At 45.7% G+C, this 18,062-nt stretch overlaps 1 protein-coding gene across 1 annotated transcript in view; it reads right to left on the reverse strand.

Annotated features, from left to right (window-relative positions):
- LOC145343931 (N-acetyl-beta-glucosaminyl-glycoprotein 4-beta-N-acetylgalactosaminyltransferase 1-like) overlaps positions 1 to 18,062 on the reverse strand; it is a 720,751-nt gene that overhangs the window by 292,631 nt on the left and 410,058 nt on the right. The window contains exon 5 of the mRNA XM_080190473.1: positions 10,207 to 10,297. Coding sequence (XP_080046599.1) covers positions 10,207 to 10,297 — 91 coding nt within the window. The remainder of the gene's footprint in view (positions 1 to 10,206; positions 10,298 to 18,062) is intronic.

Raw genomic sequence — 18,062 nt, forward strand, 5'->3', positions numbered from 1 at the left:
ATAACGAAGGAGGTGAAGCAAAGTGTTAAATTAAAAGCGGAGGCGTTTAGAGTAGCTAAGAGTAGTGGGCGAGAAGAGGATTGGGAGAGGTTTAAATGTCAACAGAGATTGACAAAGAAGTCGATAAAGAAGGGTAGGAGAAACTATGAAGCTGGGCTAGCACTTAATATAAAAAAGGATAGCAAGAGTTTTTATAAATATATAAAAAGAGGTTGGCTAGGGTGAACGTTGGACCCTTAGAGGATGAGAGGGGGGACTTAGTGGTAGGGGATGGGGAAATGGCTGAGGTCTTGAATAACTTTTTTATTTCGGTCTTCACGGAGGAAGACGTGAATAATTTGCCGGGTGTTAGCGATGGAAAGGTGGTAGGACTGAAGGGTATCGATGACATTATTGTTACTAGAGAGGCGGTGCTCAACAGACTGGAGGGACTGATTGTGGACAAGTCACCAGGACCGGATGGAATGCATCCGAGGGTTCTGAAAGAAATGGCGGAGGTGATAGCGGATGCCTTGGTGGTTATTTTCCAGATGTCGCTGGATTCCGGGGAAGTGCCAGAAGATTGGAAAGCGGCTAATGTTACGCCGTTGTTTAAGGAGGGTGGCAGGCAAAAGGCAGGGAGTTATAGGCCGGTTAGTTTAACGTCTGTTGTAGGTAAAATGTTAGAATCCGTCATCAAGGAGGAAATAGCGAGGCATCTTGAGGGGAATTGCTTGATAGAGCAGACGCAGCACGGTTTCGTTAAGGGGAAGTCGTGTCTGACAAATTTATTGGAGTTCTATGAGGATGTGTCTAGGGCGGTGGATAGAGGAGAGCCGGCGGATGTGGTCTTTCTTGATTTTCAGAAGGCGTTTGACAAGGTACCTCACAAGAGGTTATTGCAGAAGGTAAGGGGGCATGGAGTTGGGGGTAGGGTGTTAGCGTGGATAGAGGATTGGTTGTCAAATAGGAGGCAGAGAGTGGAGGTTAATGGGTGCTATTCGGATTGGCGGTTGGTGACTAGTGGAGTGCCCCAGGGGTCGGTGCTGGGGTCTCAGCTATTTACCATTTATATAGATGATCTGGAGGAGGGAACCGAGTGTATGGTGTCGAAATTTGCTGATGACACCAAGATTGGTGGAACGGCAAATTGTGCGGAGGGTGTGGAGAGTCTGCAGAAGGATCTAGATAGGCTGGGCGAATGGGCCAGGAAATGGCAAATGGAATTTAATGTTGGCAAGTGTGAGGTGGTCCACTTTGGTAGGAATAATGGTAGGAAGGATTATTACTTACGTGGTGAAAAACTGCAGCAGGCGAAGGTGCAGAGGGACCTCGGGGTCCTTGTGCATGAGTCGCAAAAACCCAGCCTGCAGGTGCAGCAGGTGGTCAGGAAGGCTAATGGGATGCTGGCCTTCATAGCGAGGGGGATTGAATATAAAAGTAGGGAGGTCTTGCTGCAGCTGTATAGGGCATTGGTGAGGCCGCAGCTGGAGTACTGTGTGCAGTTTTGGGCGCCGTACTTGCGCAAGGATATTTTGGCCTTGGAGGGAGTGCAGAGGAGGTTTACTAGGCTGATACCAGAGTTGATGGGGTTGAGCAATGAGGAGAGGCAGAATAAACTAGGCTTGTACTCGTTAGAGTTTAGAAGAATGAGGGGAGATCTCATTGAGACGTATAAAATGATGAATGGGATGGATAGGATAGAGGTGGAGAGACTCTTCCCGCTCAGAAAGGACAGTAGGACTAGGGGGCACAGCCTCAAGATAAAGGGGGGGCGGTTTAGAACGGAGTTGAGGAGGAACTTCTTCACTCAAAGGGTGGTGAATCTCTGGAATTCTCTGCCCGTTGAGGTGGTGGAGGCTGCCTCGCTAAATATTTTTAAGACGCGGATTGATGGGTTTTTGATAAGCGAGGGGATTAAGGGTTATGGGGAGAGGGCGGGAATGTGGAACTGAGCCACGACAGATCAGCCATGATCTTATTGAATGGCGGGGCAGGCTCGAAGGGCTGGATGGCCTACTCCTGCTCCTATTTCTTATGTTCTTATGTTATGTTAGTACAGATCGTAAACCATTCTGTTAGAATGAGAAGGAACTTGCAAAGATGCCCCTCAGAATTTAAAGGTTCCGCTTGCATCTCATGTGCTTCATATATGAAATGGTATATGTTCAAGGGAAACATCAAATGGCTGCAGACACACACAATGCAGGCCACAGTTGACCTTCCTGCGACACATTATGTCAATTTGGTCAATGAGCTCAAATTGTATTCCCAATTGCTGATAGAACAACTGCTGGCTATTTCAGGGAAGCTTCAGCAATTATACCAGGAACAGCTGCAAGGTGTAGTGTCCATATCTATCATTACTGTCAGCAAGACCACAGCAGAAGCCAGGTGACAACATCATAATAATTTCCTTTGGACACAGAAACACTTCACTGTGATAGATGGTCTGATGTTACATAACAAGCAGTTGATTATTCCAGACTCCCTTTGGTTGAAGATGCTCCACCAAATCCACCAAGGGCACTTGGGTCGTTACAATGTGCAGAGCGCAGGTCTAATCTGCAGTGTGGTGGCCAGGGGTATTGAGGGCATTTGAAGAAATGATCTCAATCTGCCAAGTACATACACTGCACAAACATGTGCAGAGGGAGCCCCTTATGCCTACATGTGGTCGTGGAAATAGCTGGGGATGGATCGCTTCACATTTAATGGCAGAACCTCCCTCATTGTAGTTGATTACTTCTCCTGATGGGTCAAAGTGAAGCAATTATGCATGACGACCAGAGAGCTGTCGTTCAGTTTTGATGGAAATGTTTGTGAGCCATGGCATCCTGGGCCAGGTGGTGTCCAATAACAGCTCACAATTCACATTAGATGCTTCGCTCAATGTGCCATCAGATACAGCTTTCAGTAGCACATCCGCAAGGTAACTACAATCAGGAAGAGGCAAGTCCCATCATTAAAACCCATTTGAGAAGAAACAAAGACTTCCCAACAGTGCTTTCAAAATATAGGGCTCAATTCTGCAGCCCCATGCACAAATCATGCTCGGGCTGGAGAATTGCCGGGGGGTGGGGGTAGGGGGGCGGCTGGTGGTGGTGGTGGGTTAGTCTCGGTGACATCTGCTTTTGGAATTTTGGAATTTTCTCAACCCCTTGCCTCAATGTAATCTGGTTCATGCCCAGTGAAGGATGAATTTGTACTGTAACACAGGAGTTGTTTTGGGCAATGCGATACAGGCAGGAGTGAGGTTATGTAATCTGATTCAGGCAGGGGGGAGGTTGTGTAATGTAATATGGTCAGGGAGAGATTGTGTAATTCAATATAGACTGGGGAGAGGTTGTGTAATGTGATATTTACAGGGGAGAGGTTGTGTAATGCGGTAAAGGCAGATACAGGTCACACAACGGTGTAGAGCTAGAAGCCGGTCATTGAACCCTGTTAATGGTAGACCATCTAATCCAGGCCTCTTTATACAGTGCATGTCATGTCTTCTGATGCAGGAGCTGATCAAATCATCTACAGAGGCAAAGACAAGTAATACAGTCCTCATAACTCTGATGAAGGCAGAAGATTCCATTGACCAGCTACATAGCATAGAGAAGGTCCTTTTCTTTAAAAAAAACAAAGCAAACAGTCTGTCAATACTACAGCTTTATCTTTGGAGACCAAGACAACACAATTAATCAAAGTAACCTGAAATAGACAAGAGTCATTTATCTATTCTATTCATCTAGACAAGACAGGATGTGCACCAAGCTTCAGAAATAGCCCACCCACCTAGCCCTCGAGCATCAAACTATCCCCCAATCACCCCCACCTTGACTTGACTACCTGTCACCTCAACATAACCTAGCTACCCGAAGATGACATGGCCAGCCCCACAACCACCCAACTACACACCCCTCTCAACCTCTCCAACCGTCTGACATCTAACTCCCTAGTCGTTCCTAACTACCTCCAAAAACTTGGCTACCTCCCCCAACGTGCCTACCTCTTCACCAGACAAACTACCCCCACCTTCCAACTACTCACCCACCTAACTACTCACCTCACCCATTCACCCACCTACTCCATGCACCCATTCACTCACTGGAAGGCTTGGACCTTTAAAAACATCCCTGAACACAGTGGCTACTGTCCTGAAAAGATGCCAAGTCCTCCCTTCTTCCATCTCTTTTTGCACTTGACCATCTTCCCCCAGCACAATTGAAAATTTGTGCATCTATGTGTTGTAAGGCTGTGACAAAGTTTGTAAAGGTGGATTGAGTCATTCTAGGGCATTGAAACCTGCTCAGATAGTGTGAATGACGTTGGGGAGGACTTTATCCCTGGCTTCAGGACATTGTTCTCATGCTCAAACGGAATAAGAAGCTCAAGAGCATCTGTGATTTCCCTCTCGTTGATCAATTAGTGACCATACGGCAGGATCTCAAAGCTAGAAGGCCAATTAGAGGCCAATTAAGACTGAAACAGCAGCAGGATAACTTTGCATGTAACCAAGGGAAAGTGTTCCCTGTAAGTGAAAAATTGAACGATGAGAGGCATACACCAGATAGTCAGAGGTTTTTTCCCAAGGTGGAAGTCTCAATTACAAGATAAGAGGGAGAAAGTTTAAGGGAGATGTGCAGGGGAAGCTTTCCACACAGGGAGTGATGGATGCCTAGAATGCGCTGCCAGGGGAGATGGCAGACGCAGGCATATTAGAAACATTTAAGAGGCATCTGGATGGGTACGTGAAGATAGAGGAAATAGAGGAGTAGTGTCTGAGTAAGGGCAGAAGGTCTTTTTTTAGTTTCATTAGGTCTTCATGATCGGCATGGGCTTAGAGAAATAAGGGCCAGTTCCTGTGCTTTCCTTTGTTCTTTGTGTGGTTTCCTTCAAGTTCAGGTGATGCCAGGAGCCCGTCTCTGAGGTGAAAGTTCAGCCCACACACTTCACTAACTGAGCCAAAATTTATCATGCACACATAATCCTCTAAAATAACCAAAAAAAGTGTGTATATAACTTCGTCATTTAAGGTTAGAAATATTTGCACCTAATTTCAGGCCATGGTTCTGACTGGTGCACTGGGCTTCAGTTGGAAATATCAGGAACACCCTGGAGCATTTTCAACTTTAGACATGTGAGTGCATGCAATGAATCATAATGGCAGCTGCACTTTTTCATCTTGCTCCTGTGGAAAATACATCCAGCAAATGTGTGTGTGTCTGAGTGTGTGCCTGTCCATGTAAGCGCTATGGGAAAACTCCCAAACTAACATCCGACTAAGTGTCAGCCAAGCAGAAAAGATCTATTAATAATATTTCTATGGTTGAAAAAGATTTGATACAGTAAGAGTGCAGTGCGGTGGCACAGTGGTTAGTACTGCTGCCTCACAATGCCAGGGACCCGGGTTCAATTCCAGCCTCAGTCACTGTCTGTGCGGAGTTTGCACATTCTCCCAATGTCTGCATGGGTTTCTTCAGGGAGTTCCGGTTTCCTCCCACGTTCCAAAGATGTGCCAGGTTAGGTGGATTGGTCATACTAAATTGTCCCTTGGTATCCACAGATGTGTGAGTACAGAGATTTTCCTGTGGCAGATCCATCAAGAATAAAGGGGCTCGAACTTCAGGTTAGAGCTGGGCATTTTGGAATGAATTCAGCAAGCAAAAAAAAATCTGGAATTCTTTCTCCCTGAAAGATTGTGGATTTCGGATCATTGATGGTTCCAAGACAGGTTGTTAGACTTTTGTTCGGAAAGAGAGTCACTGACTATGGATGGAAGGTGAGTAAATGAAAGATAGATCAGTCATCATCAAATTGAACAAATCAGGAAGCTTGACGGACTGAATGGCTGACTCCTTTTCCTCCTAAGTTCCTTTGCCTCTTTTATCAGCAACACAGAGCATGATTACTTACCCACAGCCAATGTCACCTTCCAGTTTGAAAGCTTCATAAGTATGCTTTTGTCCAAAAGAATTCTGAATCAATCAATAAACATTTAGCGTAAATCAGCATCCATTTTACTTTTGTTTGCTGTTTGCTTTTATGCAGCTTTACTTTGAAGGTGGCTGTCATGTGTGATGGTGCATGAAAGTGGTTATATACCAACACACAGAAATTAAATCAAGTATTACAAGATCATAAGAACATAAGAAATAGGAGCAGGTGTAGGCCATCTAGCCCCTCGAGCCTGCCCCGCCATTCAATAAGATCATGGCTGATCTGTTGTGGCTCAGTTCCACATTCCCGCCCTCTCCCCATAACCCTTAATCCCCTCACTTATCAAAAACCCATCGACCCGCGTCTTAAAAATATTTAGTGAGGCAGCCTCCACCACCTCAACGGGCAGAGAATTCCAGAGATTCACCACCCTTTGAGTGAAGAAGTTCCTCCTCAACTCCGTTCTAAACCGCACCCCCCTTTATCTTGAGGCTGTGCCCCCTAGTCCTACTGTCCTTTCTGAGCGGGAAGAGTCTCTCCACCTCTATCCTATCCATCCCATTCATCATTTTATATGTCTCAATGAGATCTCCCCTCATTCTTCTAAACTCTAACGAGTACAAGCCTAGTTTATTCAGCCTCTCCTCATAGCTCAACCTCCTCAACTCCGGTATCAGCCTAGTAAACCTCCTCTGCACTCCCTCCAAGGCCAAAATATCCTTGCGTAAGTACGGCGACCAAAACTGCACACAGTAGTCCAGCTGCGGCCTCACCAATGCCCTATACAGCTGCAGCAAGACCTCCCTACTTTTATATTCAATCCCCCTTGCTATGAAGGCCAGCATCCCATTAGCCTTCCTGACCACCTGCTGCACCTGCAGGCTGGGTTTTTGCAACTCATGCACAAGGACCCCGAAGTCCCTCTGCACCGTCGCCTGCTGCAGTTTTTCACCACGTAAGTAATAGTCCTTCCTACCATTATTCCTACCAAAGTGGACCACCTCGCACTTGCCAACATTAAATTCCATTTGCCATTTCCTGGCCCATTCGCCCAGCCTATCTAGATCCTTCTGCAGACTCTCCACACCCTCCGCGCAATTTGCCGTTCCACCAATCTTGGTGTCATCAGCAAATTTCGACACCATACACTCGGTTCCCTCCTCCAGATCATCTATATAAATGGTAAATAGCTGAGACCCCAGCACCGACCCCTGGGGCACTCCACTAGTCACCAACCGCCAATCCGAATAGCACCCATTAACCCCCACTCTCTGCCTCCTATTTGACAACCAATCCTCTATCCACACTAACACCCTACCCCCAACTCCATGCCCCCTTACCTTCTGCAATAACCTCTTGTGAGGTACCTTGTCAAACACCTTCTGAAAATCAAGAAAGACCACATCCACCGGCTCTCCTCTATCCACCGCCCTAGACACATCCTCATAGAACTCCAATAAATTCGTCAGACATGACCTCCCCTTAACGAAACCGTGCTGCGTCTGCTCTATCAAGCAATTCCCCTCAAGATGCCTCGCTATTTCCTCCTTGATGACGGATTCTAACATTTTACCTACAACAGACGTTAAACTAACCGGCCTATAACTCCCTGCCTTTTGCCTGCCACCCTTCTTAAACAATGGCGTAACATTAGCCGCTTTCCAATCTTCCGGCACTTCCCCGGAATCCAGCGACGTTTGGAAAATAACCACCAAGGCATCCACTATCACCTCCGCCATTTCTTTCAGAACCCTCGGATGCATTCCATCCGGTCCTGGTGACTTGTCCACAATCAGTCCCTCCAGTCTGTTGAGCACCGCCTCTCTAGTAACAATAATGTCATCGATACCCTCCAGTCCTACCACCTTTCCATCGCTAACACCTGGCAAATTATTCACGTCTTCCTCCGTGAAGACCGAAATAAAAAAGTTATTCAAGACCTCAGCCATTTCCCCATCCCCTACCACTAAGTCCCCCCTCTCATCCTCTAAGGGTCCAACGTTCACCCTAGCCAGCCTCTTCCTTTTTATATATTTATAAAAACTCTTGCTATCTTTTTATATTAAGCGCTAGCCCAGCTTCATAGTTTCTCCTACCCTTCTTTATCAACTTCTTTGTCAATCTCTGTTGACATTTAAACCTCTCCCAATCCTCTTCTCGCCCACAACTCTTAGCTACTCTTAACGCCTCCACTTTTAATTTAACACTTTCCTTATACCACACTGGGGGGTGGGAAAGCTGTCAGCTCACTTACGTGATTCAGTAACTTATCTAGAAGTAATGCTGATGTGATGAACTTCAGCCTCATCAGTTCCATCTTCCTGAATCATTCAATGGTTTATTTTCCTTATTCCTCCTGCCTGTTTTGCGAAGAGTTCTCAATTGTGTGGAACCAAAAAAACTGAAGTCAATGTCATTAACTTAGGTCTAAAGTGTTCCAGTAGGACAGATTGCATCAGAACAAATTATTATCTGCACTCCCTGGGCATGAATCATCACCTAGACAGATGTTCAGTGAGGAAAGTATTGGAGCCAATTGACCATAGTGGAGCTCACTAATAGTGCTCTTCTGTTGAAACGATAGGAGGGAAGGTTGGAGATTGAACTGAGAAACAAAGGAATGACAGCATATTAACATCAGGCATTCTTACAAGTTGCCAGGCACATTCATTTCGGAAAATAGGGACAAAAGGAGGCCCTTCATTCCAGAAAACCTGTTCTGCTGCTTAATGGCAGATCAGTACCACAACCTCATTTTCCTAACTGCTTCCAATCACGTGAACCCCCACCTCCTATTAACAAACATAAATCTCATTGAACTCAGCTCTGAGGACTTCAATTGAAGCATCATCTGTAGCTTTGTTAGGGGTTGAGTTCCAGATATTTTGTCATTCTTTGTGTGAATAATTGCTTCTTGATTTCATTCCTCAATTCAATTAAAATGAGAGAAAATCGAATGTATCTTTTACAGTTCTTTCTGCCTGATCGTGCATTTAGTAGAATGACATGCAGTTACAAACAGAAGCCTACTTTGAGTGTGTCTGCCACAGCATTCAGAGAAGAGGGGGAAACATAAACTGGTTGTAATCTATGATGGTACCAATTGAACCTTTCAGATTTCTTCTAAATATCAATGTTTATTCCTAGGTGTGGTGCCATTTCTAAGTTAAAGTTTATTTATTAGTGTCACAAGTAGGCTTACGTTAAGTTACTGTGAAAATCCCCTCGTCAGCACACTCCGGTGCCTGTTCAGGTACACTGTGGGAGAATTTAGCATGATCAATACACCTAACCAGCATGTCTTTCAGACTGTGGGAAGAAACTGGAGCACAGCACAGGACTAGTCCTGTGCACCTGCTGGAAAACCAGTGAGCTGCAGCCAGTTTTTGAAGCCCCAACCAGATTAAATGTCAATTAGTCAGTTAACTGTCTGGTCTTGGGGCTTTGTTCTTTTAAAGGCATAGAATTTAAATACCCTAATTGGGTTTTTGCACTCAATTCACAGTGCCCAGCATTACCAGGGGGTGGGAGCTTCCTGCACAATGTAAGAGGCAAAGGCAGACAGCAGTCACGATGGTTCTGCCATAGCCTCACACAAGAGAGCAGGCAGTGCCTCGAAAGGTGCACAGCCTCACCCAAGTGACCAAACCACCAAATACAAAGTCATAGAGATTTACAGCATGGAAACAGGCCCTTCAGCCCAACTTGTCCATCCTGCCCTTTTTCTTAAACCACTAAGCTAGTTCCAGTTGCCCACGTTTGGCCCACATCCCTCTACACCCATCCTACCCATGTAACTGTCCATGTAACTGACTATGTAACAACATGGTAAAGCACATGATCCAGCATAAATTCCCTGAAATGTTTCAACATTAATAAAGATTAACCTCTGCACACCCCGACCCAACAGGGTCAACAGGTTTCAAGCTGTTTGGGTTCAGTCATTTTAGCGTTGAAAATTGCACTCTCACCCTCTCTGGCCTGTTAATCAGCTCTTCAAATAATTTAATGTTAACTAGAGGCAATTGGATTTCCTCTCTTTAAAGATTATGTTGTGATCTGGAGGTGCCAGAATCCAGTGCTGCCCAGTGGGAGTGCGGTTTTCACATCCTGCACCAGAAATTGAAAATCCCAACCTTAATGACCTTGTTAATCTCAGTAGTTTATTTTCAACCTGCCTTTGCAAGTTCATTGGTGATAGAATTGCAATATCAAAGAGGAGCAACAAAGAGAAATAAACAAATGCAGTCTCTTCAGCCTACTGGATGCACTCTGAGTATCTCCATCCATCCTTACCATCTTTGTAGGGGTGTATGTAGCCGAATAACCTTAGCCCGTAATTCTTCCATTTTGGAGAAACTGCAATCTTGTTTACTGAGGTACGTGTCTGAAACAAAAAGACAACTTTTCATTCCTCATGCTCATCCACTGGTCACTAGAGACTTATGTATTGGCTACAACATACTGCAGAAGCTGAACATCTCAAATTAAAACAACAAAATGCTAGAAATACTCAGCAGATCAGGCAGCATCTGTGGAGAATGTTAACATTTGGGTCAATGACCAATTACCCTCAGAAATGTTTCTGACATTTCCTGTTTTTTTATCATTATCTAGAAAACATTGCCCTCAACAAATTTGCCCATTCTTGTGATATTTCAGAGGCAAGGATTTTTCTGTCTCCATAATGGTCACTAATCAACTATTGTTGGATGGAGGGAGCTGACTTTATAGAAATGGCATGGTGGCACAGTGGTCAGCACAGCTGCCTCACAGCACCAGGGACCCGGATTCAATTCTGGCCTCGGGTGACTGTTCGTGTGGACTTTGCATGTCCTCCCCATATCTGTGTGGGTTTCCTCCGAGTGCTCTGGTTTCCTCCCACAGTCCAAAGATGTGTGGGTTAGATTAATTGGCCATACTAAATTGACCCTTAGTGTCCCAAGATGTGTAGGTTAGGGAGATTAGCAGGGTAAATATATGGGGTTACAGGGATAGGGGCTGGATGGGATTGTTGTCAATGTAGGCTCAGTGGGCCAAATGGCCTTCTTCTGCACTGTAGGGATTCTATGATTCTATCTCTTGTTTACTCCAGTAAACCGCAGGCCTATACCCAGCCTCACAAAAAGTGCAGCTGTTTCACCTCCAGTCACTCCTGAAGGTTTTCCGAGTGAGGTAATAAGTTCTGTGGTATTTCTCCTAAAATGTGGTGAGAGCAGCAGCTGGTTCTAAGACTACATCACACAAGCAGAAACACCCATATCAGCCCTTCCTCAATGCACCTTCCAGATGTAGAAGAAGTATAACAAACAATAGATTATAATACCTACTCCCTGATGGAGCTAATGCAGATTAACATGTGGCTGCAGGGATGGTGTTGGAGAAAGGTTTCATTTACTTGGATAATTGGAGCACATTCTGGGGAAGGTGGGACCTGTACAAACAGGACGGTTTGCACCTGAACCAGAGGGGCACTAATATCCTGGGAAGGAAATTTGCATTTGCTCTTTGGTGGGGCTTAAACTAATTTGTCAGGGGGATGGGAAAATGAGATGTAGTCCAAAAGCCAGTGTTGAGGTTCGCGAGGTACTGAGGAAGAACATAAGAACATAAGAACATAAGAAATAGGAGCAGGAGTAGGCCATCTGGCCCTTCGAGCCTGCCCCGCCATTCAATAAGATCATGGCTGATCTGTCGTGGCTCAGTTCCACTTTCCCGCCCTCTCCCCATAACCCTTAATCCCCTCTCTTATCAAAAACCCATCAACCCGCTTCTTAAAAATATTTAGCGAGGCAGCCTCCACCACTTCAACGGGCAGAGAATTCCAGAGATTCACCACCCTTTGAGTGAAGAAGTTCCTCCTCAACTCCGTTCTGAACCGCCCCCCCTTTATCTTGAGGCTGTGCCCCCTAGTCCTACTGTCTTTTTTGAGCGGGAAGAGTCTTTCCACCTCTATCCTATCCATCCCATTCATCATCTTATACGTCTCAATGAGATCTCCCCTCATTCTTCTAAACTCTAACGAGTACAAGCCTAGTTTATTCAGCCTCTCCTCATAGCTCAACCCCCTCAACTCCGGTATCAGCCTAGTAAACCTCCTCTGCACTCCCTCCAAGGCCAAAATATCCTTGCGCAGGTGCGGCGCCCAAAACTGCACACAGTACTCCAGCTGCGGCCTCACCAATGCCCTATACAGCTGCAGCAAGACCTCCCTACTTTTATATTCAATCCCCCTCGCTATGAAGGCCAGCATCCCATTCGCCTTCCTGACCACCTGCTGCACCTGCAGGCTGGGTTTTTGCGACTCATGCACAAGGACCCCGAGGTCCCTCTGCACCGTCGCCTGCTGCAGTTTTTCGCCACGTAAGTAATAGTCCTTCCTACCATTCTTCCTACCAAAGTGGACCACCTCACACTTGCCAACATTAAATTCCATTTGCCATTTCCTGGCCCATTCGCCCAGCCTATCTAGATCCTTCTGCAGACTCTCCACACCCTCCACACAATTTGCCTTTCCCCCAATCTTGGTGTCATCAGCAAATTTCGACACCCTACACTCGGTTCCCTCCTCCAGATCATCTATATAAATGGTAAATAGCTGAGGCCCCAGCACCGACCCCTGGGGCACCCCACTAGTCACCAACCGCCAATCCGAATAGCACCCATTGACCCCCACTCTCTGCCTCCTATTTGACAACCAATCCTCTATCCACGCTAACACCCTACCCCCAACTCCATGTCCTCTGACCTTCTGCAGTAACCTCTTGTGAGGTACCTTATCAAACGCCTTCTGAAAATCCAGAAAGACCACATCCACCGGCTCTCCTCTATCCACCGCCCTAGACACATCCTCATAGAACTCCAGTAAATTTGTCAGACACGACTTCCCTTTAATGAAACCGTGTTGCGTCTGCCCTATCAAGCAATTCCCTTCAAGATGCCTCGCAATTTCCTCCTTAATGACGGATTCTAACATTTTACCTACCACAGACGTTAAACTAACCGGCCTGTAATTCCCCGCCTTTTGCCTGGCACCCATCTTAAACAACGGCGTAACATTAGCCGTTTTCCAATCCTCCGGCACTTCCCCGGAATCCAGCGACATCTGGGTACCAAGGTTGCAGGAGTGTACAGGCAGACAGGATGATGGGTTGAAGTGTATCAACTTCAATGCGAGAGCATCAGGAATAAGGTAAGTGAACTTGGAGCATGGATTGGTACTTGGGACTATGATGTTGTGGCCATTACGGAGACATGTTTAGAACAGGGACAAGAATGGTTGTTCCGGGGTATAGATGTTTCAGCAAGAGTAGGGAAGATGGTAAAAGAGGTGGGGGAGTAGCATTGTTAATCAAGGATAATTTAACAGCCACTGAAAGGCATTTCGAGGGCAATCTGCCTACTGAGGTAATATGGGCTGAAGTTGAAATAGGAAAGGATTGATCACGTGGTTAGGAGTTTTCTATAGGCCCCCAAATAGTAATAGAGATGTGGAGGAGGAAATGGCAAAGCAGATTATGGATAGGTGTGGAGGTCACAGAGTAGTTATCATGGGTGGCTTTAACTTTCCAAATATTGATTGGAACCTTTATAAGTCAAATAGTTTGGGTGGGACATTTTTTGTACAGTGTGTGCAGGAGAATTTCCTGACACAATATGTGAATAAGCCAACAAGAGGTGGGGCCACATTGGACTTGGTAATGGGTAATGAACCGGGCCAAGTGTTAGATTTGTTTGTGGGAGAGCACTTTGGAGACAGTGACCACAATTTGGTGTCCTTCATTATTGCAATGGAGAGAGATAGGGTCACACAACAGGGCAAGGTTTATAATTGGGGCAGGGGTAATTATGATGCGATTAGGCAAGAATTAGAGAGCATAGGATGGGAACAGAAACTATCAGGTATGGGCACAAATGAAAAGTGGAGCTTTTTCAAGGAACAAATACCGTGTGCCCTTGAAAGGTATGTCCCTGGCAGGCAGGGAGGAAATGGCCAAGTGAGGGAGCCATGGTTCACAATGGAGGTTGAATGTCCTGTTAAGAGGAAAAAGGAAGTGTCCGTAAGGATGAAAAAGCAAGGTTCAGTTGGGTCACTTGAGTGTTACAAGGTAGCTAGGAATGAGTTAAAGAAACGGCTTAGGAGAGCTAGGAGGGGGCATGAGAAGTTCTTGGTGGGTCGGATAAAAGAAAACCCCAAGGCTTTTTACTCTTGTGAGAAATAAAAGAATGACCAGGGTGAGGTTACGGCCAGTCAAGGATAGTAGTGGGAACTCGTGCATGGAGTCAGAAGAGATAGGTGAGTTGTTGAATGAATACTTTTCTTCAGTGTTCCCTGAGGAGAGGGTCCATGTTTTTGAGGATAAGAGTGTGATACAGGCTGATAGGATGGAGGAGGTAGATGTTCTGAGGGAAGATGTAGCAGCAATGTTGAAAAACCTGAGGATGGATAAGTCCTCGGGCCAAATGGGATACATCCTAGGATACTTTGGGAGGCAAGGGATGAGATTGCGGAGCCTTTAGCTTTGATCTTTGGGTTCTCACTGTCAATGGGGATAGTGCCAGAGGATTGGAGAGTGGCGAATGTTGTTTCTCTCTTCAAGAAAGGAAATAGGAATGACCCTGGTAATTATAGGCCAGTTAGTCATACTTCGGTGGTCGGTAAGTTAATGGAAACAGTCCTAAGAGATAGGATTTATGACCATTTGGAAAGATGCAGTTTAATCCGGGATAGTCAGCACGGTTTCAAAGAACAACACAACACAGCACGGGAAACAGGCCCTTCGGCCCAATGAGCCCACGCCACCATCTTAACAATGGATTTTTCCTACACCTCCCTTGATCCGTGTCTATGCTTATGGTACCCCCATTGGAAACCAGATTCAGGGGAGAATAATTTAGGGACAATTTGTTACACCAATCAGCCTAAGAGCACATCTTTGGGGTGTGGGAGGAAACCGGGGCACCCGGAGGAAACCCACACAACCACAGGGAGAATGCGCAAACTCCCACAGACACAGGCCCAAATCCATGTATCTGCACAGCTAGCAGTGATAGTCACTGAGCTGTTGTGGTGCCCATCTGCTGGTCCAGTTTTAAGCATACACAAACGACAAGAAGTACTAGGCCACTCTCGAAACATCCGAGAGCAGCCCACGCACGACCCACCGTGTGCATGCCCCTCGTTAGACAACAAGGTGGACCGACGCACCTGCAAAGTAAAAGAGACAAAACATCAACACATGTAGCATTAGATTTCCAGGAACGTCCCGAGGCTCTGACCCTTATTTAAAACCGTCTCCTATAACCCTCCATCCCTATTTCGCTCACGTGTCTATCTAAGTAAACCTTAAACAAGTCCAACGTGCCTGCCTCCACCACCTTACTTGGTAGTGCATTCCATACCCCCACGACCCTCTGTGTGAAAAACCTCCCTCTAGCATCCAAATTATACTTCTCCCCCCTCACCCTAAGCTCGTGGCCCCTCGTGATATTTGTCTCCAATCTAGGATAAAGCTTGCCACTGTTTACTCTATCTATACCCTTCATTATTTTATACACCTCTATCAGATCCCCCCTTAATCTCCATCTTCCTAAGGAAAAGAGCCTCAATTTACCCAATCTTTCCTCATAACCCAGTCCTTCCATACCAGGCAACATCCTGGTAAACCTCCTCTGCACTCTCTCCAGGGTCTCCACGTCCTTCTGGTAGTGAGGTGACCAGAACTGGACGCAGTACTCCAAATGCGGTCTAACCAACGTTCTGTACAACTGTAGCATTAGACGCTTTCATGAGGGGTATTCCTGCCTCACAAATTTGATTTAATTCTTTGAGGAGGTAACTAAGTGTATGGATGAAGGTAGAGCAGTTGATGTATACATGGATTTTAGTAAGGTGATTGATAAGGTTCCCCATGGGAGACTCATGAAGTAGATAAGTATGTGTGGGATAGAAGGAAATTTGGCTGATTGGATAAGTAACTGGCTGTCTCATAGAAGACAGAGGATGGTGGTGGAAGGAAAATTTTCAGACGGGAGGCCAGTTACCAGTGGTGTACCACAGGGGTCAGTGCTGGGTCCTCTGCTATTTGTGATTTTTATCAATGACTTGGAAGAGGGGGCTGAAGGGTGGGTTAGTAAATTTGCTGATGACACCAAGATTGGTGGAGTAGTGGATGAGGTGGAGGGCTCTTGTAGGCTGCAAAGAGACATTGATAGGATGCAGAGCTGGACTGAAAAGTGGCAGATGGAGTTTAACCCTAATAAGTGCAAGGTGATTCATTTTAGTAGGACAAACTTGAATGCGGATTACAAGGTCAATGGCAGGGTTCTAAGGAATGTGGAGAAACAGAGAGATCTTGGGGTTCATATCCATAGATCTCTGAAGGTTGTCACTCAAGTGGATAAAGCCGTGAAGAAGGCTTATAGTGTGTTAGCGTTTATTAACATGGGGTTTGAGTTTAACAGCCATGCGGTTATGCTGCAACTATACCGGACATTGGTGAGACCACATTTGGAATATTGTGTTCAGTTCTGGTCACCTCACTATAAGAAGGATGTGGAAGCATTGGAGAGAGTGCAGAGGAGATTTACCAGGATGCTGCCTGGTTTGGAGGGTAGGTCTTATGAGGAAAGGTTGAGGGAGCTGGGGCTTTTCTCTTTGGAGTGGAGGAAGCTGAGAGGCGACTTAATAGAGGTTTATAAGATGATGAGGGGGATTGACAGAGTGGATGTGCAGAGGCTATTTCCTCGGGTGGATGTAGCTGTTGCTTGGGGACATAACTATAAGATTCATGGTGGGAGATGTCGAGGTAGATTCTCTCACTCAGAGGATGGTTGGTGTGTGGACTACACTGCCTGCTGTGATAGTGGAGTCGGACATGTTAGGAACTTTCAAGCAGTTATTGGATAGGCACATGGAGTATACCAGAATGATAGGGAGTGGGATAGCTTGATCTTGGGATTGGACATAGCTCGGCACAACATTGAGGGCCGAAGGGCCTGTGCTGTGCTGTAATGTGCTATCTATCTTGTTTGTTATAGCATATGTATCTGAGGTACATTTTATCTGATATATTAGTAGTTGTTTAATTAACAAAAGTCATGTGGTTGGTTTCTATGCTCCCCAGTGGGTTTGAAAAGGCTGTATTAAAATTCAGGGAGTGGCCTTTTGGCTGCTGATATGCTCACTCTGGACCCCTGTCTGAAATTTTACAGGGGATCAGGGAAGCATTGGCTGGCTGATCCACCACTGGGGCACACCTGCCCTAATGAGATCCTATAAATAGTTAAGTTTTGGTCACTTAAGAGCCTCATCCCATTGCCGCTCGTATCTTATTTGGAGGTTGGAGGGTCATGTCATGCGTGAACTCCGGCAGCTTTAGGTGCCAGGCTAATGTCCAGCAAGGTGGGAGGGGGAAACCTCCTTTAGGGCAGGCTTTTTCAAGGTGGGGGGGGGGGGTGGGGTCACAACACAGGATGTTGAAAACCGTAAATTCTCATTGCCCTATAAACTGATCCTGTTCAAAAACACACAAGGTATTCTGTGATCCTGCTAAAATATGCAGGATGTTCTGTGATCCCCTATTCAAATAAAGCACGGGATGTTCTGTTTATGACGCACATTTTGTAGAAGGTGGAATGCCGATGAGGACCTCTCAGATAATGACATAACCAACACGAGGGCTTTTAATGTGGAGGAAAAGTTTAGTATTGCCTGATGCAACGCAAGTTACATGCACATGCGAGGAAAAGATAAGAATTAGGAGAGGGCTGTATTTTGAAATGTACAGTAAATCTCATTTAGATTGCCACTGTCGCATCACTACAGCAATTGCCTGAGTCCCGAATTTCCCACCTTGAAGGCAGGCTGTAACTTTAGAGGTTGACGAGTATCGCATAATCCAACTCATTAATTTTCCCATGTGCATAAAAATATTTTGCTGTTGAATCAATTTCAAAATGAGATGAAGGCTGAGAAACAGGAAAACCACTGAGACATTTTATATTTTAGTCACAGCTGTATGTGAGAAAGGATAATCAACACATTACCCACAGACTTCATTAGAAGCAGCAAAATTTAATTATTGATGTGACATATCCCACCTACCAGGGAGGTTTATTGATGGGAATGGTAACAGATAGAGATAATTGGC

This window comes from Carcharhinus amblyrhynchos, chromosome 6, assembly GCF_965287045.1.
Source record: "Carcharhinus amblyrhynchos chromosome 6, sCarAmb.v2.hapA, whole genome shotgun sequence".
Taxonomy (NCBI): Eukaryota; Metazoa; Chordata; class Chondrichthyes; order Carcharhiniformes; family Carcharhinidae; genus Carcharhinus; species Carcharhinus amblyrhynchos.